The sequence below is a fragment of the Polypterus senegalus genome, chromosome 14 (genome assembly GCF_016835505.1).
Source record: "Polypterus senegalus isolate Bchr_013 chromosome 14, ASM1683550v1, whole genome shotgun sequence".
NCBI lineage: Eukaryota > Metazoa > Chordata > Cladistia > Polypteriformes > Polypteridae > Polypterus > Polypterus senegalus.
This window is the reverse complement of record NC_053167.1, coordinates 82,729,546-82,756,630: the sequence shown is the minus strand read 5'-3', so window position 1 is coordinate 82,756,630 and position 27,085 is coordinate 82,729,546. Positions and strand designations below refer to the sequence as shown.

Here is a 27,085-nt window from a genome sequence, read left to right as displayed (position 1 = left end):
GTTTTCGTTAACTATAATAACCTTGCTAGAGACTGTACCTATCTTGTCTTTTCTATACAGTAATAAGTACCTGTGTTTTCCTTCGAAACCTAGACGCACCTTCCTGTCTCTCATGCAAATCTGTGACCAAAGCTTGACAATACCTGTATAATAAAAACAGTGCTTTTTAAACTGCAAAAAGTATTTTATTTGAAAGGGAGATGTTAGATGTAACTTTTGTTTTACAGAAAAACAGGTATGAATACAGAACAGTACAATATTAAAACAAAACACAATTGCCTACATGGAAGCTTGCTGGTGCACTGACTCAGAATTCAGCTGTGTGTATGGTTGTCATGCCTACACTATTGCGAAAACTGCCCGAGACCAGAAATTTCACAACAGACTGTCACTATCTTTTGGTGTGACAAGACAGCCTGTTGCTGGGTTACAGAGATGCCGTGAAAAAGTGTAGGTGCGGCATTAAGTATTTTTGTGCATCGCATTAACATCTTTAGTGGACATTTTTGGTTAAAAAAATGTTAATTATACTGAAATTTAAATTTTGTTAAAACAAAATCTGTTAAACATGAAGTTGAATGAAGAATTGTCTAGGTCCAAAAAAAAGTATTCATTATTCTGAAAATTGTTACTTCAGTATTTGCTATAATATAATTTGACCTGTATTCTAACATTATGCATTAATACCAGGTTAAGACTAAATTGTTCCGTCAAAAAATACAAATTGTTCAGATTCAGTTTGTAGTATAGTGTTTACTTTGTAATAATAGGACTTCTAATTTAATAGCTGTAAAATTGACAATGTTTACCTAAACACGTACCACCTATTTAAAGATTGTTGTAAACCATGTAAACCCCTTCTTGGCAATGGTATTCATGGATGACAAAATGACTACTTCAAAACTAAACATCTGCACATGTGAATTATGAAGAGCACCGTCTTAAAGGTGTCAAAACTTCAGTCTGATTTTTACCATAATAGTAAACTAAATATAACTCGGCTGGTATTTTATATGAAATAACTATATTGTATTAATCATCTAAAAGAAATATTCAAATACACTGGAGACATGTACTATAACAAATTATGATTTAGCAGGGGTAAGATATAATCAGGATTTCATAAATTAAACAATACACATTTCACGGTTTAATGATTCATTATTACCTGCATTCCAAACCTAGTATCTGGTTTGTCGACACCATAGCTGTCCATAGCTTCAGCATATGTCATGGTTGGGAAAGGAATGCTGATGATGCCTTTGTCTTTTGGCCAAGAGTACTGTATAAGTCCTTCAATCAACCTCTGGATGCCTTGTTGATCCACAAAAGACATTTCAATATCCATCTAAAAAAATAATAATTACACAAGTTTATTATGATTAAATAAATTAAAGAGAACAATGTCCAGTGTCTGAATGGGAAGAAAGGCATAGAAGTGGCAATTGGTTTTAAGTCAAAAAAATGGTAAAATTATGTTATTATGAAATTAGAGAAATGAATAATTGTGAGGGACATTAACTGCACTTTATTGTAAAGTAGATTATGCCTAGGAAATGTGTCTAACTCATATTCATCCTCTGTTTCCTAGTACACATCTTGCTTTTTAGCAGGCTCCACTATGTGGCACCCCATTCTCCACTTTGCTCGGTCCAAGGTATCTTCAGCGACAACAATTGCTTGTCCCATATCTTCTTCCAGTTGGCCCCCACCATCATTTTTTTGGTCATCCACACAGCTGGTGATCCTCTAGGTAGGGGCACAGAGCCATCTTTGCTATTAATTGATCATCACCACGGAGCTCATGACAGTTAAACCAAAGATGAGCTTCACATATCTTGCTGCAATTGGAGAGACTCCCATAATTTTCTGGACATTCCTGTTTGTTACATGGTCAATCCAAGTCTTGCGCACTCTCTCATGTGTAGTGGACAATGTCCAAAATTCAACACTACAGAGGGCAACCTGGTGTACCACAGACTTATTAGTTGTTTACTTTGAGATGGATGGGCATTCTTCAGCAGCACACAACCCTCTTGACTTGGCTTCATTTTAGTTGTGCAGTGTTGTACACAAGCTCAGGTGTCGGGGAGTGTTTCATCATCAGTGAGCTCATAAATACGAATTGTGTGGTTTTGACAAAGGCCTTTTCCATCAACGCTGATGGTGCCATTCATCCACATCCATTCTATCTTGTCTACTTAATGTTAAGTCTCATTCCATTTTTTTTCTTTTTTTTAAGTGAGACTGCAATCGCAAAGCAACAGTCTTTTAAAGTACCTCAGACACAAAAGGAAGGTCAGAAATGGGGTGATAATTGAACAGTATTTGGAGTTTTTTTTGTTTTTTCTGTCCACCCTGGCCATCGGACCTTACTCTTATTCTATGTTAATTAATGTTGACTTATGTTTATCTTTTATTGTGTCTTCTATTTCTCTATTCATTTTGTAAAGCACTTTGAGCTACATTTTTTTTGTATGAATATGTGCTATATAAATAAATGTTGATTGATTGATTGATTGATTGAGTATAGCATCAAGGTTAGGTGTTTTGTAGCGTTTGGTTTTACAACAGCTTGCTTAAAAGTAATAGGTACTCTTCAAGTTTACAAAGGCATTTTAATAACAGATGTAAGAAACTGACAAACTGCTTCAAGACAAGCATTTAGCAGGGCAATAGGAATAGGATCTAGTGAACAAGTAGTAGAATTTTGCTGGAGTAAGGTTTGTCTCAGAGACGTCCAAAAAGCTACTAAAGAGAATGACTGAATGAATGAGAAGAGCAGGGCTAGGCTGAGAGAAAACTACAGACTCAAATTGTTTCCTAATATTTCTAATCTTTGATTGAAAGTGCTAACAAAACTGCTTACAGACGTCATCTGATGGTACCAGGGATTTCAAACAGGTTTTGTCGGAATCAATTACAAAGAATAAATGTCTAGGATTCCTATTATTACAAGTTATGTGGTTGGAATAACGACATGTCTACAGTAGAATGTAACTTTGATGCTCCCACAATGCTAGCAGATGAACATTTGAACCTGACTTTACCCATCAGCACTCCAATTCTGACCCCTGATCTTTTTATGGTCAGATGCAGAGTCTGGATATGCATCTTGTCTGTTGGGTGTATCTAGCACCATGGAACCAAGACTATGAAAAGGCCAGGTTTAAACCAATGTACTAGGGAACTGGTACTACATCACCTTTGAAGATGTAAAAACATATGGATTATTTATGCATCTGCTGTAAAGGTGGTATCCTTAAACGTTTTTTTGGTTTTAAATGAGTTTCCCAAATTAGGAAAACTCCGAGCAGCAGAGGCAATACAGCTGTCTGTAATCAATGGCTCTTTGGCAGGCCTTACAAAAATGAGCTGTTTGGTTGACATTTAAGGGATTGTTCCTTGCATTACCGTAGATCCCGTTATATAAGCCGAGAATTTCGTCCTAGATTTTTGGCTTGGAGTTTAGGGGTCGGTTTATACAACGAGTATCGTTTCAGATTCCAGATTTCCATTTAAATTAAATAAAGAATTTATTCAAAAAAGTGTTTTAGTTGTTGATTTTATTAATAAAATTTATAATAAATTATCAGGAAGTTTAAAATGAATTTTTTTGTTTTGATTTACGATCAACATCTTGCTATTTAAACGGATGCGGTCACGTGTATCCGCTTGCGCGATTGTAAACAAACAACCGAGAGCGTTAGTAGCGTCAGTCGGAGCCCAGATACATGTGTTTGTGGATGCAATTTCTATCATTGCAGTGATTTACCTATATATATAATTCATTAAGACCATGCAAGCAAGACACATAATTGCTAAGGAAGGAAAAGAAGGTAAAAGTAAGCGATCGCAATCGAAACGAAGATGGACATTGTGTGGAAATATCTCCTCCCTTACTGCAGCCCAAAGATGTCAAATTAAATGGCGAGTACAGTATGAAATTGTTTCTAGAATAGAATGCCTTTTATTGTCACTATACACATCTACAATGAGATTAAAAGCAGCTCCTTCAGTGCAGAAAAAGGTTCTGTATAGGGCTTGTATGGTTGTTTTTTAGCTTTAGCATAACGCCGGATCTGCAGCCCCGCTTCTGCTTTCTTTCCCTCCGTCTGTGTTGTCTCCTAGACCCGACAACAATCCACGGAGAGCCCGCTGGTCTCGCTATGTTGTGCGTGTGATGAAAAACACTCGAAACAGATGTCTGGCTCTGGACACCGGTGTCTATAAGGTTCTGAATGGTGTAGCAGATGTTCGCCAAACCGATCGTGCACAAACAAGGACAAAAAAAAAAAAGTACAAAAACAACAAAAAAGTGCACTGAAAAGGAGAGCCCTGAGCCGCTGCCGCCATGCTCCCAGCTTAATCGAAGTAGGCTTGGCACTTTTTATAACTTTTTGGTTAGTGCATTAGAAAAATGATTGGTGTTTTGGTAAATTATGCACATTATATTATATATCAAAAATGCCAGCAGTCTCAAATTCTCGCCGATAAACATTATAAATATACCCGAAGAGACACTTTTAAGGAAATTTAGAAAATTTTGCTTGGAGAAGGGGGTCAGCTTAAATACCGGTCATCGGCAAATACATGTAATTTAGTAGGTAGAGAAGGGGTTCGGCTAATATACCGGGTCGGCCTGTATTCCGGGATCTACGGTATAAAGCACACTTGTTCCCTGAAGAGAAACATACAAAACTTACTAAAGGTGCAGTCATTCTAATCTGTTGTGATTTTAAAGATGGGGACAACTTTCCCTGATTAACAGTGTACCTAACAGGTGTGGCCACTGGGATGGCTCAGACAAAATGAGCATGGAAAAATTTATGGTAACTAAGGCATTTCTGGGTGACCAGGAACAAGAATTGGGCCCAGATGTACATGGCTGCCTCTAGGCACCCTTCTTCATTTCTGACAATGGCTCACCTTCAGGAAGAAACTACAGCCAGAGGTCAAGTTGCACTATAGTACCAAAAACATAATTTTTAAAAATTTTCATGGGAACTAAATACAAGACTCTAATTTACACAATCAACACTGAAGAAGAAAAAGCATTCACCTTAATAAAAGAAAAAAAAAAAAAATGTTTGTGTGTCCATATCGTTTCTATATCATTTCTACAGATGGCATATTGCAAACATTAGCACTGCTTCTACAAATCCCATACCAAATGCCATATACCATATATGCTGTATTTGTCATTCCACCAGTTGATGTGTCAAATACTTGTAATACATATTATTTATACAAATATTTTTGATGTGCCATCTGTTGTAATAATAAAAACAACATATTTTATTAGCATGCATTACAAAATACATTTAAATAGATGGTGCAATGCAAAAATTAATGCTGAGGTCTACATGAATTACACAGATTTTAACTTATCTTAGACAGGCAGTACAGCTAGTGCATAAATATTTATATATGTTGGGAAAAGTAACAAATGGAAGCAATAGTGCACTTTTTTGTTGCTATTGTTGCTTCAATTTGCAATTATATTGTATAATTGATTTTCTTTAACAGTTTTCTCTGCAATCCCACAACATATTTCTCATTATTTCTTTAATACTTACTATTTTTGGAAGAATGCCTTAATGCACACAAAGTTAAACTTGCCTCCCACGACAGAAATCACCGACTTGCATCACCAATCACTTCTAATTATCTTAGTTCTGAAACAAACTGGGCTCGGGTGGCTTGAGCATGCTAGCTTCCCATACATCTTCAAAACAGACATATAAACCTATTAATTCCAACACCACAAATTACTGATTATTCTTACTTGCCTCATAATCACATACTAAAAACCTGAAGTTTTCTTGATGCTAGTCTTCTTTCTGCTCCATATACTGTACTCACCATTGAGCTTCTAATTAGCAAACTCTTAGCTGTCAGCTCATACTCTATGGAACTTTCTCTCTAGTTCTGTTCATGACTGAGGTAGAATAATTACTTTAAAATATAATGCAAATTAAATCAATATACCAATGTATACTTTAGTGTTACCCAACCTATAATAGGCTTAAAATGCCTATTGCATAGCCAATACCTAAGCTATACCTATGTAAAATTTAAGCCTGGGAAAGTTAACATGTTTTTTTTTTTTTTTGTAATTAATGCTTCCTGTTTAACACATTTCAAAAAAATACTGTCGCTTCCAGGGCTAGCCACAAGGCAAAAATACTAATAATAATTGTGTACCTAAAGAATTACATACACATCCAGTACCATATTTATAGACTACCTTTAAAATGTTTATGAAATTTGCATTTAAAAGATTTAAATTTTGTATTATGTGGTTCACAGCAATACGCCATATGTCAATACGTAGCACTGGTGTTCATTTTCTTGATTTATACATACTGACATAGGTGCAGGTGAGTGGAGTTTATGGCAGTCTTGGTGCAATGATGAAATGTTGTAAAGGTAAAAAATTACACTTTTTTCCATTTCATGTTTCTGTAAGAAGAACAAATCAATGTCCTATCACATAAGCACTAAATAAGTTATCTTTCAGTGGCACTAAAACCTACATAAGTCTCTAGTACAGGCATCACTAAATGGCAGATCCAGACCAAAATGACTTCATGATCCGGACCATGACTCATTTCTGAAAAATGAATGGGAATCACTGATAACATTCATGCAGCAATTTTGTTTTCATTTTGAGGTTTGTGCATCTATTCATGCCACTCAATGGAGAGAGAATCAATGCAATTGTTACAGTGCATGGGTAAAATGTGCGTATGCCACAGAAGGCAATAACATGAAGCGTGACTTGTTCTAAGTTCAAAACCAGTTTGTCTTATGTGGCCTGAAACTATAGCTTTAGTAAAAAGTAGCAATATGAAGTGTCACTATGTGAGAAAACACTGATTGCACAAACATATCTGTTACACCTTTTTTTTTTTTTTTTAAATAGACATTTAATTCTATACCCCTGCTTTAGTACCACCATATTTAACTCACCAGTCAGTCAGCCAGCTAACAGTGCAGACTGCCCTAACACAATAAGAAAATGATATGAAAGATAAGTGTAAGGATTATCCCTACCCATGGTTTAAGTTTGCAAAACAATGTATGCAAAGAATGCAACACAACCACCCAAGTAATGTAAGGTGTCAGTTTTTAAGCAAGATAGCAGCTACAGAGATCTTTTTAGCGTGCCAGTAACAAAAGGTGTTGGTATAGCAGTGTTTCCCCACCTTTGTTTTGTGATGTTACATTTTTTGTATCCCAAACAAATTCCAAGGCACACCACAAAACCAAACAAAAAAAGGACTAAATCTCTTAGACAAGCTAAACTGTCTGAAGCAGCGGGACTGGGGACAGCAAAAAAAAGCAGCTTGGAGATTTCAGTTCGTAGACACAGCACTTCATGAACACCTGGACGCATTTTCCAGCTTGACCAGGGGTCAGAGGCTGCTAATAGTGCTCTCTAAGTGCTGTGTCTGTAAAACGCAGATCACACACCTGCTTTTATATCAGCTTTTCCAGGTAGTTGTGTTCTGCTCAGACAGGTCTCGACCACCTGAGAAGCATCTCTCTCTCGCTTTCGCTCTCTCTCATGTCAGGACCCAGAGGACTACACATTTATTTCCACAGCACACCAGTTGAAAAAAAGACTTGTGTAGAGTATAATTATCAAGTTGTTGATGGTGGCAAACAATTGTGCATAGTGTTCGGAGTTTTAACACAAGTGTTAACGTACAACCATTTAAAAAATGCATATTCTTTCAGTTAAATCAGTCTTTATCAGTGCACTGAAAGTCAACAGTCATTTTGATCATTTAATTTTTACTTTGACATGTCTGTGCCTTATATGCTATGTCAATTTGAGTATTAATACATTGGCCTCTTTGTCAACTTAAGATGGGATTCAAATTCAGGTTGTAGTACTTTTTGTTAAAGGTTCAGGTTTAAGGTCATTGTTTAAGTTTAAACTATGCCATTAATTATTTATTTTTTTTTTTTAATTTCTTTGTGTTGATTGTACATTAATTTTGTTATTCGGTGTGAATTTACTTCAAGATTTATGATATTAATTTTATAATTACAGTCATGGCCAAAAATTGAGAATGACACAAGTGTTGGTTTTCACAAAGTTTGCTGCTTCATTGATTTTAGATCTTTTTCTCAGATGTTTCTATGGTATACTGAAGTATAATTACAAACATTTCATAAGTTTCAAAGGCTTTAATTGACAACTAAGTTTATGCAAAGAGTCAATATTTGCAGTGTTGGCTCTACTTTTTCAAGACCTGATGACCTCAAGCATGATGGAGCACCGTGCTGTAAGTCAGAAGTGACAACTATGTAGCTTGGGGAACAAAACATCAAAATTGTGGGTCCATGGCCAGGAAACTCCTCAGACCTTAATCGAAGTGGTCAATCTTCAAGGTGGGTAGACAAACAAAAGCCCACAAATTCTGACAAACTCTAAGCATTGATTATGCAAGAATGGGCTGCCATCAGTCAGGATTTGGCTCAGAGGTTGATTGACCACATGCCAGGGCAAATTGGAGTGGTCTTGAAAAAGAAACACTTCAAATATTGACCCTTTGCATAAACTTAATGTAATTGTCAGTAGAAGCCTTTAAAACTCATGAAATGCTTGTAATTATACTTCAGTATACCACAGAAACATCTTACAACAAGATCTAAAAGAACTGAAGCAGTAGACTTGTCTCTTTCTCAAAACTTTTGGCCACGACTGTACATGTTTTAATGTTAGATGAGATATATCATGATTAATTATGTTCATTTATGAGATTAAAATGGTTAATTTTCTTTAATCGACTCCCAGACCTAGTAAAATTACATCCATTAATCCCTAAGATCGTCTGTTATATACTTAAGTATTCATTTCCAACAATCAATGCCACTAGTCAACATCAGTACTACTAAACTGATATACTCAGATATACGAGAACTAGAACTACCACAACTGAGCACAATGTCTAACTTTCTTGCAGATGGTAACAACTTTTGCTTCAATTCCACCCCTTCATACTCTAGTCCTGTTGGTTTGTTTAAGTCGCCACTCTTTCGCTCTTGAATACAACACTTCTTCAACCTCAGCCTCTCTCTCTCTCTCTCTAGTCCAGCTGACCTCAGGTCACCACACAGGTATCTCTTCTAAACTCACTTTGATGTCAGCCTGAAAAACCATGTCTGGTCAAGGCAGTCCTTTCTCTCCATGCCACAGGTGACATCTGGAACTTTGTAATGTACTGTAAATACAGCAATATTAGATCTTCGTATTTTTCACATTAATGAATTCCCCAAATTTATTTTACAAAGACAACTCAGAATTGCATGCACAGATGACAGTCAGCCACAAGTGGTTTCCTGTTAGATTTGACTTTAGCAAGGTGGTCTTCGGTCCAAAACAAACTTGAACATTGTCATAAATGACAAGACAATGAAAAAATGGTTTAACTAACCCGAAAAGCCAGGTTTCCTGTCTCTTATGGATATTTGTAATAAAGAAGTGTGAAATTTTCAGTGGTGAGTGAATAGCCCTCCTTAGTAATTTTTTTTACTCACTTTTGTCTCTCGTCATCAACAATGAGGATCCACAGTCTAAGCCCTCAGCACTGGGTGTAATTCAGGAATCAATGCTAGACAGGACAATAGTGCATCACAAGGCGCACTTATGTACACATCCACAATGATTCATACAGGGCCAATCTACATTAAATAAGCCACATAACCGATACACCTTTTGACTGTGGAAAACAAGCCCACACAAAAATGGGAGAAAATAATGAATTGCTCTGAGGCAACAGCAGCAAACACTAAACCAATAGCACTATCCAATAATTCTAAAAAAGGGTTCACACTCTACCACTACAAGCAACAGAATCTCTTGTACAACTTTTTTTATACATATGAAATTGCTGAAATTCTATGTAACACTGAATTTTAAAAATCAGCAAACTATTATAAATAAAACAAAGCATTCATAAAACTAAGAATAACAAAAATTTGACAATCACTGAATTAGAAAAAAAATGTTGCTAAAAAACCAATACTTTGAGTATGTTAATATTTAAAGTCACTACATTACCTGAGTGAATTCTGGCTGTCTGTCAGGCTTTGATCCCTCATCCCTGTAACATCTGGCCACTTGGAAATATCTGTTTTAGTGTTCAATCATAAACAAAAAAAAAAAAATTAAAACACAGTACAGACTTAGCTCATACATTAAATTCAGCTGGAGTAAGTCTTTGTGTACAGACTCACCTATCAATCCCTGCTACCATGAGAAGTTGTTTGAACTGCTGTGGACTCTGGGGAAGGGTGTAAAATTTTCCAGGCTCTCTGGATGGAACCACAAATTCTTTAGCTCCCTATATGTAAAAATACTGTATAGGTAAATGGAACATAGCATTCTCACACCCACTTAATCCAATTCAGGGACACAGAGCGGCGGGGTCTTTCCTAGCATCATTGGTTGCAAGGTAGTAACCAAACCTGAAAGTCATTTTACAGACTTAAATTACACTAATTAAGATTTATGGAATAACCACTAAAAAATAGTTGCACTTTTTTTAAACTACTGTATCTATAAACATTTTAGAGGCCTGAAAAATCTTGAATTGGCTTGTGACAAAAACTGAACACAAAATATAATAAAACTCTCAATGAATAGTTTAATTCAGTCTTTAAAAAAAGAAAATTTGGTTTAATGGCTATTCACTAATATATCAATGCTTAAAAGGGGATAATACAACAAACCAAAGCATCATTACAATACACAGGAACTCAGATTATTACAATGTCATATTCACTAAAACAAACTACTATGAGGCACCCGTCTATGAACCCAGTACACTGCTAGACAACAGAGAACTATCCATTTTTGAAAACAGTATTTATGTACAAGTCAGTACATTTTTAGAAGATGTATAATGAAAATATACATCTTACATATCTAGTAACTACAAAAGTGAATGATATATTCATTTCTCTGATGGTCTGTAGTATTTACTGTGACACATGCCATAAACTAATGCTGGATCAATTAATTAATGTATTGGATTAAACGGGCTGCAGTGAGAGAAGAGTTTACAATAAGTCTAATTTTATATCCTGTGCCTAAAGTAGGATATATGACCTACCTTTCCAGAGAATGAATCCATCATATATGATTTCACCTTTGTCTATTCTAATATCAAAACCAGATTACAAGAAAACTCCTTTTGAAATACAACTGCAAATTAATTACAAATTAAGAATATTTAAAATATGCAAAGCAGTTTAGTCACAAACTTGTCCACTGCATTAGAAAATAAATAGATGAATTAAGCTTATTCAAGATTCATATTTTTCAGTTGAAAGATTATAAATGAAAGCAACATGAACCAACAATTGTAAATTGTAGCTTTATTGGTTTTAAAGAGTAAGACACTAATTTTCTTATTTTTACTTTTGGCAGAAGGGAAAGTTGTTCTTACCCCTGGAGTTCTTTTAAACAAAGTGGGCGTTTCTACATCCACAAATCCTGTAAAAAATACATTGGATTTTAGTTAATAAAAAAAATTACATAAGTCTGAAATTGTACAAATTGCATTTACAGATATTTATTTACCATGTTTGTTACATAGAAATTCTCTCATTTTCATCACCATGCTTGATCTCAATCGCAGATTATATTGCATCTGAGTACTGCGCATGTCTAAATAGCGATACTGCAATCGCAGTGTCTCTGCCTTCTACAACACAGTAACCAGTATTAAAAGAAATTTTAAAAATGCATATTCAACATCCATTCAATAAAATTTACAGGACAGTGGTTATAGTGTAGTATACCTTCACAAAATCTTTGATCTCAAAGGGCAGCTTTTTGCATTTATTCAGAACATCCACCTCTTGAACAACCACTTCTATTTCTCCAGTTGGCATCTCCTAAAAATATGCTATATTCAGTATCTTAAAAAGACAAACAGATCTTGCATTTTATTTTGTGTTTAAGCAAAATACACTTCTGGAGTCCTTTCTTTTTAAAATGATTGTTATAAAAAAAACAAAAAAAAACAAACTAAAAATATAATATAGCTAAGAAGTTCCTTTTATAAAGAATTCCATATTTTAAATGGCTGGTATAAACTATTAAAAATTTAACATTTGTGCTTCTTCTAAAAGTCAAAAAGTTAAGACAGTGTTTAAAATGTTTTTTAAATACACAAAGAAGCAAAATCACTATTAAACTTATGCATGCAAACGTTCTGCAAACAGTACAACTTTTTCAGGATGATATTCTTATCAATAGCTTTGGATGAACAAAGCAGCAACTAACAAGAATATTACCAAGTACCCAACTTGAGAAATTAACAAGCAATTACATCCAACATTTATTATGGGATTTTATCTGAAGGACTAACCCCAAGAGATGGGAGAAAAACCTGGGCAGGAAACAGTTGAAGCTGTAGATATACTCAACCCATAAAACTTCTTTATTTTTGGGAGGTATAGGCAGGTATGTAGAAACAAATTTTACAGACTGTTCATTTCTTTGTGAGAAAACGTACAAATTCAGCCAGGGATCCAATACTTATTCCCCCACTGTATGTCATCTTTTGGTATGAATACCACTAACCATGTTCTCTTGTCCTAATGGCCGCTTAATGACTTTACCCGTCACCTTCACAACGGACTCCAGGGGAAGGTCACAAAGAGTTTTTTTCATCTGTTCTGTTGACTGAAAAATATATACATATATTATTTCATTTAAAAACCTATTATGCTTCTTTCTATAAAAAATGTTTGATTATTGTGTAGTTGAATTTTTTTGATGGAAATTTCTGTCACAAGTTACACAAAATGTTCAACAGCAAGTAATCACAACATTCATAATTTTAAACTTAATAATTCAAACTTCATACATAACAAAATAATTGTTCCAGCACTTGTAGAGAAAGTAGCATTTCTATGAAACATTCATGTATCTCACTAAATATGGAATTTTTGGTATGACACTACATTTGGATAAAGTTGTAGACATAAAATGACAAAGGAAATACAACGTGTGACAATTTAAATTCCTGAAACAATCATGTAGAGTTGTCTGTGCTGCAAAGTGATACTGAAACGCTGAAGCTGTTGAAAGTGGTCCATAGTGAGGATGCTATGAAAAAGTCAAGTGTCTTTAAGGGGCACAAGAGGAGGAGAAAGAAGATGTGAAAGACGACCCATGTGTATCATCCATCATGACAAAGCCCCAAGCCATGATGCACTCAAGTGTTCATGACTTCCAGGCTAAGAAATCAATTAACAAATTTGATCATCCATCTTATTCGCCTGATTTTTGACTAGCCCCTTGTGATTTCTGGTTCTTTACAAAAATCTTCTTATATAAGACACTACCGTGGCTGTTTGTCTGTCCAGGATTTTAAATCACCTGTAGCTTGCAAACCATTTGAACTATTGACCTGAAATTTGGTACACATATACTACATGATGACTGCTATCCACTTTTGGGGTGATGATTGACCTCTTTTTATTTTTATTTTATTGTAGAATCAACTCTCAGCAGTGGCCAGCAGGGCGCTGTGCGGCACATGCATACGTGTACTGTTCTCATCCCTACCACCTTCGCTGTCATGTCTTCTACCTCTTCATATCTTAAATCATTATTGAGGCTGATTGAAAACTTAAGTGCCAGCTTAAGTGAAAAATTCAAGAAAACGTACTAAGTAATTGCAACACAAACACTCACTTAATTTTAATGCGAAAAAGATGCCGACAAAAGAAGAGAAGAAGCGTGCCACTATGGTGGAGAAAAGAAGAGCTGCACAGGAAGTAGCAAGTGCATCAACCTCTGAGCAAATAAATGCTAAATGTACAGAGAAAGAGGATAAAAACTATGAATGCTCAAGTCAAGTGTATTCACTGCACGTTATTGTGCAGTGCGCCGTTACTGGTAAAAACTATCATGAAAGAATGAAGATTTTCAGACATTTTTGACAAACTGACAAAGAAACTCAAGGATATTCCAGAAACAGTTACAAGTACATTTCCAGCTATGGAAATCCTGTCTTACTAAATGGATAGCTACAACTTGAAATAGTGTACAGATACGCACACGTTTTGAATAGCTTCATTCATGGAAATTCAATCTTCACACTTCATATATTTTATGAAGCTCACAGTTTGTTGTGGCCCAGTTCGGTATGGTGTTATACTGGAAGCCATAAGGCTACCCCATACCAACACATCATTGAGTGACCCCAAGCTTAACTGGCCAGTGTTTTCATATATGCAAGCAACTATTTACCTGTAATGTACATATCATTTTGGATACATCAATTGACTAAATTGATGTATAGGTTTATAGGGTCATTATTGTCACATGTACAGAGTACAGTGAAATTCTTGTTTGCATGTCTTAATCAACAAGACAAAAGTTTCAAGGTAAGGTGGTTACACTCATTAATCATTGTATAAAACTGTTTAGAAACTGACTTCCAGATTACTTAAACTGCCAACTTTGTTCTATTCACTATTCTACTCTTAGCAACACAAAAAAAGGTTGACTTCAAAAAAGAAGAAATTATTATTGGGGAAATTCAGACAAAAATTTAGATCTTCAAAAGGCTGTGTCTGCAATTGCTGATAAATAAAATTGAGGAGTTACATTGAAGAGAAAATACTTTGGGGATTTTTTTTAATCACTTTAATAATGGTTCTAAATGTCTTAAGTCATATGACTGAAAATACTGCAACAAAAACTTACCTCATTCTGTTGAAGAATAACCTGTGTCAGGCCATCAAAGTCTCTCAGTATTATAAACTGGTTATGCCTATATATAAATAAACAAAGATTCTAATGAAATCTACAGCCCACATTTACAGATATGTCACTTTATTTTATATGATCCCCCAAGCCATACCAAATGGATTAAAAAATCATAATTAATGATTGCAGAATACCTCTGGTATTGTATCCATCCGCACAGCGTGACAACATGCCCAATGTGTTCAGAACGCAGTTCACCACAGGTGTGTGTTCGAGCCAAGTAACTGTTGTGATCTAAATGTTGAAGATATACAATTTTAAATTAATCTACCAGAAAAAAAAAGTTCATTAACAAAAGAAAAATGTATGCATGGGCATGGTATAGGAGTTCCAGCTATGAGAAAATGTGGTAACAGGAAAGCTAAATTTGATGATAAATTGGAATGTTTGTGAAAAAGAATTTAAATTGCACATCAAATACAATCCCAAATTATTGTTTGTCCTAACTGACACCAAACACAGGGCTGCTTTCTGCCATAAGCCAGTGTTGCTGGAATTCGAAAACTGCCCTAAGGTCATAAAATAGACTGATGGATGGGTTTTACTTTAAATTAAACTGTAAAAAGCTATATATTTTTTTTAAAGATTTTTAAATTCATTACATTCATTATTACATACTACATCTCAAAAGAAATGTTATCAATGAAAACAAACATCTTAGGAGATATCTGCAAATGTTTTCTGAACAGATAACATTATGGTTAACAGTAACTTCATATAGTGATTTTATGGTTAAATGTCCTCGCAAAAGCATTAAAATTTAACAAACGATAATGGAAGGATGGAAAGATCAAAAAAGAAAACACTTTTCGGTTTAAGCTAATGAAATGCCTTGCTAAGTACAACAAATGAACTGGATTTGAAGCTTGGTTAATGTAACTTCAACCGAAAGTAAACTTACAACTTTCATCAATAAAAACGGCGCAAATAAGTCGATTTCTGAAGAGAATTTCAACTGACATATATGTCTGTTTTTTTCTGCTACTTTGTAGACGTTACCTGAAAGTGTCGTCCCTGAGTGTTCTCGATGTGATACCAAAGAAATCCGAGTCCGGAAAACATGGGTCATCAATAAAGGCTGTGGCAGGCAGAAGACGCTTTGTTTGAATGGGGTCTTTCCTCCTCTAATTGCTCTTAGAATAATTGTTTGAGGTGTGAAACGAGTTATGAATGCCATGATTAAACGGGACAACAACGCAAAACGGAAACTGCCGTGAAATCTTAGAACTTTTACTAAGACAAAAAAAAAATTAAAGGGCGATAAGCACAAACATTTCGCTCTTTATAGTTTGCTTCAACATAAAAACACACAATGCAGTAACGTTTGTCTTGTGCATCACAGGAACACAACAGGCAAACTTGGAAAGTGGAAAAATAGCACTCTACACGGCTTTTTAAACGTTTATCACAAATTCACATCCATTTTTTTGAAATAAAGTATACTGCAAATAGACATATTCAGTAGATCTAAACACGTTTCTTTTTTGCAACCGTCATTAAGTTATAAAACGCACATTTCAGTAACACTTATCCAGGTGAACTATATATAGACAGCAATAGTACATCCCCAAGCCCATTTAAAACACACACAATACTTGATTTTTAACCTAATATATCTATTCTGTTAAGTCTCAATATGTGTTAAAATGCGTGAATTACTGAATTATTCCACGACTATGTTAGATCTTAGCGTTAAAAATTTTTGACCGAAGCAACATGGCCAACATTTAGAGGTTACAGAGAACGGAAGTTATATCTTGTGTTTACACTTAATGTCGATGGTATTTGCTGTTGCATCGTTTGACTGTGATCGAGCAAAGCATACTGGGAAGGCGGGCTGTTCAAATGTAGGATGCAAAATTACGGGGAACAATGCTTAGCTATGTTTAGAGATAAATGAAACCGAGTAAGAGTTTACCAGAGCAGGATTTTTATGTAACACTAACATATTTACTTTTATGACCCGGCGGAAGCCGTTTTATATTTTTATATGACTTAAAACGTTTTTAATTTACGTGTCACGCGTTTTGTCATGGCGAAGAGGCCGCAAAGAAGGTAAGAGCGCAAATGGCAGTATTTATTTAATTTTTTAGCAAGTGAGTTGTTTGTCCCAAAATGTTTCAGAGGTAACTGTAGAGCCGTCACTTCTTATAACATGAAGATTCAACTTATAATATATTATTTGTTTCTGTAGTCGCATCTGTTTGACGTAATCCTAAAGGTAAACATTCAGCAATAATAAACGTAGACTGAAAGAAGAATGATTTGTAAGCACAAGGAAGTTGTAGTACGAGGAAGCAAAAATGCATTTATTATTACTGCGATTATTTAAAACAAGTCGATTTCAGATTGTATTGTTCCTAGTAAGGCATTTGAACGAAATTGTTATACTTTTAGTATCTCACAGATAACTAAGTGGTTAAATCGCTTAATTCCTTGTTATGTGCAAGCATGTTGATCCTTAAGAAAAAAAAAGTTTACTAAGAATTCCATGTTGTTTAAGAATTCCTTTAAGCACGAATATATCATGTCGCTGTACCCAATAACAAATTTCATGCTTTTATCTTTATTACCTTCTGAGATACTGAGGCTTTAAAATTGGGGTGTGGCATTCATTTTACAGTGAAAACGAGTGCTACCAAAACTGACAATGTGCCGTTAGTCCCAACTTATTAACGTTTAAAGTTAGAGCAGTGTTTCTTGAACGTAAATGAAAATTTTAAAGGAGTTCCGTGAACTATTAGTCCTAATGCCATGTATATGCTGTAGGTACTGGAAAAGGTGGCATCGATCACCGAATAGCCTGCATTTGATGTAACATTGATTACTGTATACTTTATCTCTTGCCGCACTGAGGCTGCGCAGTGAGAGCTAGCAGGTCACCGGGACCACAGCAGGATAAGCGCACCCGAGCACAGAGGGGATCGTTCTGGCACACTTATGGCGACTTGGTACGGAATGCGGTGCTCCACTTTCATTTCCATTGCGCGTTTCCCTTCCTGTTTTGGCGATAGGTTAAAACGATAGGATTTGAAACCAGTGAAGTGGGTAGTGCCCATTTAGGCCTGAAAGAATCAAAAAGTACTGCGGGGAGTTGAAGAAGCCCGATTCCATATTAGCACCCCTCATAAGCAGCAGCATGGGAGATCTCGTAAAATCTACAGATTGAAACATGACGTTTTGTCTCCATTCTGACTTACTTAAGCTTTTTTTTTTTTAAAGTTTAAACATCACTTCTGGAAACAAAACAATATGTGAGAGTTAAAATTAAATAGAAGGCTAACAAAAATTTCAGCTGACCAAATGACTTAAGCAGAAATGAGAAATAAAGGTTACATATTTAATCAATATATTTTTCACATAACTATTTTATTTCCCCCCCTTTTTTTTTTTTTTTTTTTTATAATGGGGTTCCACAATCCCGAAACACTGCTTTAGAGCAGCAATATCTCCACACTAAACCTCATTAGATCTTTCAAATTTTGACAGGTGTTATTCAAGTTATAGGTCTTCTTTACCAGCTAGTGCCTGCCTGAAAGAAATCAAATGTTCTGATTTATGAGGCATTAAAAATGGAAATACAGGTATGTCTGAATTAGGGTAAGCCGCCATAATTCAGGGTGTTCATAAAAAATGTAATGATTTACTTCATGAGGGAGAAAACATAATACAGTAAGAATAATTGCATCAGATATTTGAAGTATTAAATCATGTGTTTCGGTTTAAATGTTTAAAGTCTAAATATTCTTGATTGTAATAAAAATGTTATTATTCACCCTATGAAAACGGTTCATAGAGGGCTAGATCCCCAGGTAAAGGTAAATAACATTCTATTTATAATCACTGACTTCAAAATAGACCAAAACAATACCAAACATGTCATTTTTAACCTTCCGGATGTGACTTTTAGAGGGCTTAGACCACTGCTAAACAATCGGATATCAAAAATATTATATTAACCATGATCAGCAACCTTGAAGTAGCATAAAATGACACCCTTTATGCCTATATTACCAGTCCCCATTTTTTTTGAAGTTTTGTGAAGATACTTGCTATCATGAGGATATAATTTCCTGCACAAAATACTGTCAGAAATTGGCCCAAAATTAAGTTGTTTTTGTTTTTTTTGTTTGCCTAGAGTGCCAAACATAGGGGAAGACAAACTGTATTTACTAAGATATCCAACACAATATTATTGTTATTGATAGTATTATATATACGGATTTTACCAGTAATCTTTAGAACCTGTCAATCCATGATTTTTGAATGTTTATATTTAGGCATCCTCATAGTCCCTCTAAGGCTTTAAAGTTGACCTAAGAGAGAGGATAACTCTCCGGTCCCTCTCTTGCATATCCTCAAGACCATTGATGTACCATTTACATCAATAGGCAGGTAGTATAAACTTCCAAATGACATGGAAATGGACAACTGTGTGCATTGTTCAAACATTTGAATTAAATTGTAGATCTGGATTTAACCTAGTATGCCAGAATAAAAGCAGTTACTGTTTAGTAATATCCATTTGAATTTACAGATACAGTACATTTTTATAATTGTATTACACAGGTCTGTGATTATAAGTAGTATCTCTCTGTACTTGCACTTCCCTTTGTAGTAAAACATGGCATATTCAATACTTAGTAAATATGCTGCTATCAGATAAGTATTGCTCTCTACTATGCTAAAATACTCTCATGACAAACTCATTTATATTAAACATTTTTTCCAGAGCAAATGGTCAGACTGGAATGTCCTAAAAGACAATGGTATTGTGCGGCGCCCAAAATATTTACATTGTGGGTCAAGTCACCACCACAGCCGGGCTGCGAATAAAAAGTTCACTGGCAACATTTGCTTAGGAATATGCCATCCTACTCATGGCATTGGAAATGGGAGTGTCAGTGTCCCAAATCTGCAATATGTTAAAATAAATTCTGGTCATGGATTTTTATACAACGAACCCATATCTGCTAATATTGTATTGTTTAACTCAAGATCTCTTAATGGCAAAGTCTGGTGCTATCAGAATTCATTACATACTCAAATCTTGACTTGCTATGATTAACAGAAACTTGGCAAAAACCAAATGACTTTACATCTGTCACGGAGGTGACTCCACCCGAATACATTCACGTCACAGAGCCTTGCAGCTCAAGACAAGACGGAGGAGTTGCAGTAATTGCTAGATCAAAGTTAAACATCAAAAGAATCCCCATTGATGGTTCATTGTCTTTCAAGTGTCTGGCTCCTAAGGTAATAACAAAATCTGGTCCTGTCTCACATATTGTTGTCTATCGTACCCCGAAATACAATGTGTCTGGTTTCATCTGATCTGACTGCATTATTAACCCACTTAAGTTCACTTTCCCAGAGAGTCATTCTTCTTCGCGATTTCAACATCCATATTGACATTACTACATGTACACTGAGAAATTAATTCCTATCCTTACTGGACTGTTTTGACTTGGTACAGCATGTTGATTTTCCCACCCACTCTGGTGGTCATTTACTGGACCTGATCTGCACATCTGGATTATCTAGAAGGCGGAGTGGTGGCTTTGAGGCTAGGGATCTGCACTGGCAATCGGAAGGTTGCCGGTTCAAATCCTGTAAATGCCAAAAGGGACTCTGCTCTGTTGGGCTCTTGAGCAAGGCCCTTAACCTGCAATTGCTGAGCGCTTTGAGTAGTGAGAAAAGCGTTACATAAATGCAAAGAATTATTATTATTATCTATCGGCAGCACTTATAGCAGTGATTTGGGACTCTCTGACCAGTGCTTTTCACTGTCTCATTACCTCTCCCTCCTTTTACCTGTAAACATCAAATTTCTTTTCCGAAACCTTAAAAATATAAAAATATCTGTCCCTCTATTCTTTCTGGATCCATTTCTGATCCTTTTCTTTCTTCACCTATTCCATTAACAATAGATAGTCTTGTTGACCACTAACTCAGTCCTTCATTCAGCACTCGATAAAAAAAGCTCCTTTAAAACATAAGGAGGTTTCCTTAAAGCGTTCAGCTCCATGGTATAATTCAGAGCTATGATCTATGAAAGCAACTGGCTGACGCCTTGAGAGAATGTCATGTAAGATTGGCCTCATTGTCCACATCCAGGCTTTCTCTGACCATCAAAGCACTACCTGCAGCCAAGAACACACATTATGGCAGAATAACAGAAAGTGACCGTGAAAACCCAAGGGCTTTGTTCTGTGTAGTTAATAAATTACTTCAACCTGCATCTGGCCCAATTACCTCCTCTACTGAAGTCTGTGAAAAATTCTTCTACTTTTTCAGCAATAAAATTAAAGATCTAAATAATTCAACTAACATAAATCCATCATCCATTTATATCCTTCCCTGTCTTCCCACTCCATCCAGCTCCTTTACTAAATTTTCACCAGTCACATTGGCGTTTGTTAATGACCTGCTTTGTAAGATGCCAACTACTTGTGTACTGGACTCCATCCCCACCACACTGCTTAAATCCTGCCTTCATGCCATAATCCCAACTGTTAAGACAAAAATCAGTACATCACTCGACATTGGGTTTGTGCCAACCACTTTTAAAATTGCTTCTGTAACCCCCATGTTAAAGTCTGGTCTTGATGGTGACGATCAATTACTTATCGTCTAATAATTTGATGGAACCCTTTCAGTCTGGTTTCAGGGCGCAGCACAGCTGTGAAACTGCTCTTCTTTGGGTAACCAATGATTTGCTTATGGCAGCATGCTCTGGACAAACCAGCATATTAATTCTGTTAGACCTCAGTGCAGCATTTGACACTGTCAGACATGACATTCTACTGTCAAGAATGGAGAACATGCTGGGTATCTCTGGCACTGCCCTCCAGTGGTTCAAGTCCTATCTGATTGATAGGCAAGAGTTTGTTAGTCTTGGCAACAGCAGATTCAGCTCAGCGCCAGTCACACAAAGAGTTCCTCAGGGCTGTCCTCTGCCCTCTTCTCTTCTGTATTTATATGCTTCCCCTTGGCCATATTATTCATAGCTATGGACTGGGCTATCATTTTTATGCAGATGACGCTTAACTCTATTTCAATGTCAAAAGTGCGCCTTCATCAGAGTTTTCTCAGCTCGCAATTTTCCTCAGTGAAATTAAAACCTGGATGGAGCTGAACTCTTTAAAATTACATTGCAACAAAACTGAACTCCTGCAAATTGGCACTAAAGCGCTACTTAAGAAAATGAGCTCCTTTTCAGTCACTCTTGATGGTGATCTCATCAGACCTTCTTCTGATGCAAGGAATCTTGGTGTCATTTTTGATTCCTCCCTTTCTTATTCCGGCCACATAAATCACATTAAGAAACTTTCTTACTTTCACCTCCATTACTAATGCTGAGAAACTTGTCCATGCTTTTTATCACATCCTGCATTGATTATCATAAATCAGTGCTGGCAGGGGCCCCTTCTAATCCTATATCACAGCTCCAGTTGATTCAAAACTCTGCTGCAAGAGTCCTTACTTGAACCAGCAACAGTGAGCACATCACACCCATCCTGCTCCGTCTTCACTGGCTCCCTGTGTCTTGCAGGATTGAATATAAAGTTCTATTAATAACCTCCAAAGCTATAAATGGCCTTGCACCGGACTACATCAGTGACCACCTTCTAAATCACTATGTGCCTGTTCGCCTACTAAGGCCCTCTGATTCTGGTAATCTTGTCGTGCCTCACATTAACCTGCACTCTATGGGTGACAGGGCCTTCATCCCCATAGCACCCAGACTTTGGAATGACATCCCAAAATTAATTCGATCAGCTGACTCCATTCATTCTTTTAAAAAAACAACTTAAAACTCGTCTATTCAGGAAGGCTTTTAACTTAACATTCTGCCCTTCTTTCAGTTTAACTCTGTCCAGGTGCTCAGGATAATTTGTGTGTCTGTTATATCACAAATTAGGTTATTTGTTACATTTTTCTTTTAGTATTGAATTTAGTATTTTACTCTGGTTTTCTTGTCCTTTATTCTATTTAATGCTATGTTATCTGTTTCACTGTTCTATTCAGGAAAACATTTGTATCCAATGTTGCATATACCCTGCTGTTTTTTCTAAGACTCTGTGAAGTGCCTTGTGTCTTGGAAAGGCGCTATATAAATAAAATGTATTATTGTTATTTATTATTTTGTCATGCATGCTCAATATACATTTGAAATATAGATGTGAAATTATTTTTTTCCATTTCTAATGCCTCATCAATCAAAAAGTACCTAGATGCCAAAGAAGAATTATAACATGAGTAATATCTTTCAAAATATATTAAGGGACAAAGCTGCTCCACAGTACAAAAACAAAAATCCAATTTTCAGAAGCCCATAAATTTGTACAGCAAAATTAGGGCCTCAACCACTTTTTAAAGCCTCCATATCTCAGAAACTAATGAAGATACAAGCCTAAAAGCCAAATTTACAAAAGTATGAAGCAAATCTGAAATGGTTAGTCAGGAAGCCTTCATTGATTTCATGTGTATTAACCCTAAAGTAATGATACATTTTACAGCTAAGTTGTTTTAGTTATAAGGAGCATTATCAGTATATGAATAACTTCTAATTTCAGACTTGCAGTTTCATTTCTTTTTTTTTTGATGTAGTAGGGTGTTGTACCGTGTTAGCCATTATCGATGCAATGACACCTTTTATTGGCAAACTGAACCGATTACAATGTGCAAGCTTTTGAGGCAGCTCAGTCCCCTTCTTCAGGCAGTTTGTAATACAGAAAATAGAGTTCCCAGTGTTTATTTAGACACTAGGATGGAGACAGCATTGAAAAACCTAGGTGGGTTGTCTTCAATGTAAAAAAAAAGTAACCGGCCTCTCCAAGCCTAAAATTCATTTAGCAGAAAAGGAGAACAATGTCTAGTCAAGATCTTATGGTATCTGTCCAACAAAGTCTTTTGAAGAGTTGTCCATACAATGTGGATCTGTAGTCAAACTGCCTGGTTCAGTCAGAGGGATGTAAACAATCCTCATACCTGGCCATAAAACACTTTTATGTCTCTGTTTAAACCATGTTGTAATGTATTCATTTTTAACATGATTAGCGTATTACATTGCATGGAAAACTCATACAGGAAGTTTAACACATGTATACAAATTCATGAAAGTACTACCTTCACTGTTATTAGTACTTGCTTTGTTAAATTACATTTTATGTATATTTTTCTTTTCTGCCAGAGATGTGCCAGGGGATTTACACTCAACACCAAATATCTCTAAACCAAGGGGGTATTTCAGTGGCAATCTCGAAACTGGATTACCTTCCAGCAGAAAATATGCTTCCTTGCGTAAGCCACCTTCAAGCAGAGAAATTAACAAAGCTAATAACTTATCAGTAAGTAGTTTCATGTAATATTTAATTGAAACATGTAATGAAAAGCCAGATTTTATTTGACAAACTAAAATGTTTCTTGTTGTTTTTAGAAAGAATATTGTGGCTTTTAGTTTACTTCAATTTTCAATATATCATGATTTTTTTTATTTAGTATCTAGATTGACTGTTAAATACATGTTTCTAGAGATGTTCATTTCTAATGTGTTTCATTTTTTTAGAAAAAAATTGATCCTGAGCAGATTTCACTGCTAATTGGGAAAGACTGGCATTTGCACTATGTGACTCCATTATACAAGTTCTCTCATTCAGAAATAAGGACATATTCAAGGCAACTTTCAGCATTCATTGCTGCAGAGAAACAAAAAGGTGTTCCTTTTGATATGGGGAGTGACAATATCTTTAGGGTAAATTTTTCAATAATACTCGGAATAGCTGAAAAAGAAGAGGACAGTGAAGCAGTCTTTATTCAGGTACTGAAAATAGTTTGCTTTAGATTACATGGCACCTCTTTACAGTAAGCTATTCACCATAATTTCTTCAAATGCAAATTGTAGTGTGCTTTTTAATATTTTGACATTTGAAAGATCAGGTATCAAAATAGGTTGCAACTGATGATAGGAGCTGCTTGTAGTTACTTTAGCAACCATGATTATGTTAAATTATGAAAATTGTTTAATCGCTGGTTTTTCGTTTTTTTGTTAAATAGAAGGTAAATTATTCAATTTGGAAAATATCCTTTTTTTTAGTAATAAAATGTGATGGAACCCTAAATTTAAAAAAAAACTGTTAAACATGTAATGTTTAAAAAAAGAACTAAAATGTAGCACTATGTATTTATTTTGTAGAACAGTTAAAACTATTATGTACTGGGCAAATAGTAATTGATTTATATTACTTATTGATCTATACCTGCGGTGGGCTGGCGCCCTGCCCGGATTTTGTTTCCTGCCTTGTACCCTGTGTTGGCGGGGATTGGCTCCAGCAGACCCCCATGACCCTGTAGTTAGGATATAGCAGGTTGGATAATGGATGGATTGATCTGTACTAATTGAATATGTAGCATAATATAAAACACTTAAGTGGGCACCAGCCTATTACCATGATTTGAAATTAATATAGTAAATACAGTAGCTGATCAATACAGACTTGTCTTTTATGCTTATATTGATTGTCACTGATTACAACTTTTTCATCTACTTTTTTCAGATCTATGCCAAGCAATTTTTTGCTATTCAAGGAACAACTGAGAATGTAATCTGGAGTGGATGGCTGGCATGTGTTAATTGTAGTACAGAATATATAAGTTCTTTACCTCCCAGATTTACATACTTTCCTTTGTTTTGTTCCAATGGACCAGAAACCATGACTGCCATTGTAAGGACCTGGTTCCAGAAGACATTTGATTGCAGTTTTGGCAATCTCACTATGAACTACAGTAATCTCGGCTGGCTGGCAGCTATATGGACTGACTGCAAGCAAACAGTGGACTTTAAGTACTTAAAACTCTCTTGGACTCTACCTTTAAGACCACCATTGGATATCACATACACCATTAATTCTGAAGATGTGTGGGAGCTTTGGAACAGTGTACATAAAGAAAATGATCAGATTACTTCAGAGGAAATGGGCCAGTTTATGTACAGTTTGGAGTCCCATTTCTTCAGACATTTTAAGGTTCATTTAACGTTTGGGGAATTAATCGAGGTCTCAACATCTCTTGGACTGGTCCAAAAGAATGGAAGAATCAAGGCAAGTTGGAGTCTTTTTTATGCTTTAACTGGCAGCCAAGGTGTCATTAATATTTATGTAATATTCAAAGGGCATTCATGTACAGTTTCCCATTGGGGAAATTCATTTTGCATCATTCCATAGCATGAAAATGTAGGATGATCATCATTAATACCATTACTTTAAAAAAAATTAGTGCAGTGTTATAATGAGTGTTAATGTGAATACCAGACTCTGGTGTATCTGTAGTTTTACATTATGCACGTTACATTAAAGGGCAGCTGATACATTAACACTCTTTTTTTTTGTTTGTTTTGCAGTTCCTGAGTGGTGAACGTATGCCTGCCATCCTGACACTGCTGACGGAAAATGCCGTTTTAATGATGCCCATCTAACCTCTAAGAACGTGAATCTGGAAATTACTATGTCTCCTCATTGAGCATGCGATAGAATCCTCTTAAATGTAAAAGGCAGCTATTTATTAGTATATAAAAAGTGCTTTCGGTCATCTAAGGAACACAATTTAATAATTTTATTTCATCCATTATTGATGCACCTTTTAAACTCTTAACATTTTTATTATTTTTATAAATATAAAGGATGCATGGTTTTTAATTTACTGCACCTTAAATAAGTGGGTTAAACAGATAACTTTTATATTTTAACAGCTTTGTAAATGCAACTGTAATTAAAGAATTTATTATAAAACAACTTGTAGTGGATGACAAACTCATTCAGTTTTAATTTGAGCAAAACAATGTTTGTTAAACACTAACAGATAAAATAAAGCAGGTGTGAATGCACATTTTTTACTTTAATAGTGTAACATTATTCAAGCTCTTAAACCACTCAGTGGATAACAGTGTGTGTGTTTAGCTAAGGATTGATACAGAAAATGGTAACTGCTGGGATGCTGCCTTGAACATCTTAATAGACCTTTTCACCATTAACAACTGACACGTCTTTTGAAAATATTAAAAAGAATACTTTGCAGATATATCTAAATACTAAATTATTCTTATTTCAAATGCATGTAAGCAAAAGTTGGTTTTAGAAGATTGAATTGGTATAGTTTCATTCTCATTTGACACACTAATCCTCTAATAGAGAAGTGCACAGAGCTGTTGGAAACACAAAACCTACTTGGCCTGTGGATATGTGGGCACATTTTTCACTGATTTAAGTTTGGCCCTTC

The 27,085-nt window shown here is 35.5% G+C and overlaps 2 protein-coding genes across 2 annotated transcripts in view; one reads left to right on the top strand and one right to left on the bottom strand.

Annotated features, from left to right (window-relative positions):
• Positions 1-16,506, bottom strand: part of dars2 (aspartyl-tRNA synthetase 2, mitochondrial) — a 36,754-nt gene extending 20,248 nt beyond the window's left edge. The window contains exons 1-10 of the mRNA XM_039735628.1: positions 15,809-16,506; positions 14,944-15,043; positions 14,747-14,813; positions 12,611-12,712; positions 11,824-11,919; positions 11,603-11,726; positions 11,469-11,515; positions 10,255-10,361; positions 10,079-10,148; positions 1,169-1,348 (exon numbers count right to left, since the gene is read on the bottom strand). Coding sequence (XP_039591562.1) covers positions 1,169-1,348; positions 10,079-10,148; positions 10,255-10,361; positions 11,469-11,515; positions 11,603-11,726; positions 11,824-11,919; positions 12,611-12,712; positions 14,747-14,813; positions 14,944-15,043; positions 15,809-15,986 — 1,071 coding nt within the window. The 5' untranslated portion in view covers positions 15,987-16,506. The remainder of the gene's footprint in view (positions 1-1,168; positions 1,349-10,078; positions 10,149-10,254; positions 10,362-11,468; positions 11,516-11,602; positions 11,727-11,823; positions 11,920-12,610; positions 12,713-14,746; positions 14,814-14,943; positions 15,044-15,808) is intronic.
• Positions 16,507-16,619: 113 nt separating this feature from the next.
• Positions 16,620-26,861, top strand: cenpl (centromere protein L). The gene is made up of 5 exons (XM_039735634.1): positions 16,620-16,864; positions 24,006-24,162; positions 24,381-24,632; positions 25,369-25,911; positions 26,211-26,861. The coding sequence occupies exons 1-5, from the start codon at positions 16,842-16,844 to the stop codon at positions 26,283-26,285; spliced, it is 1,050 nt and encodes a 349-aa protein (XP_039591568.1). The 5' UTR covers positions 16,620-16,841; the 3' UTR covers positions 26,286-26,861.
• The last annotated feature ends 224 nt before the right edge of the window (positions 26,862-27,085 follow it).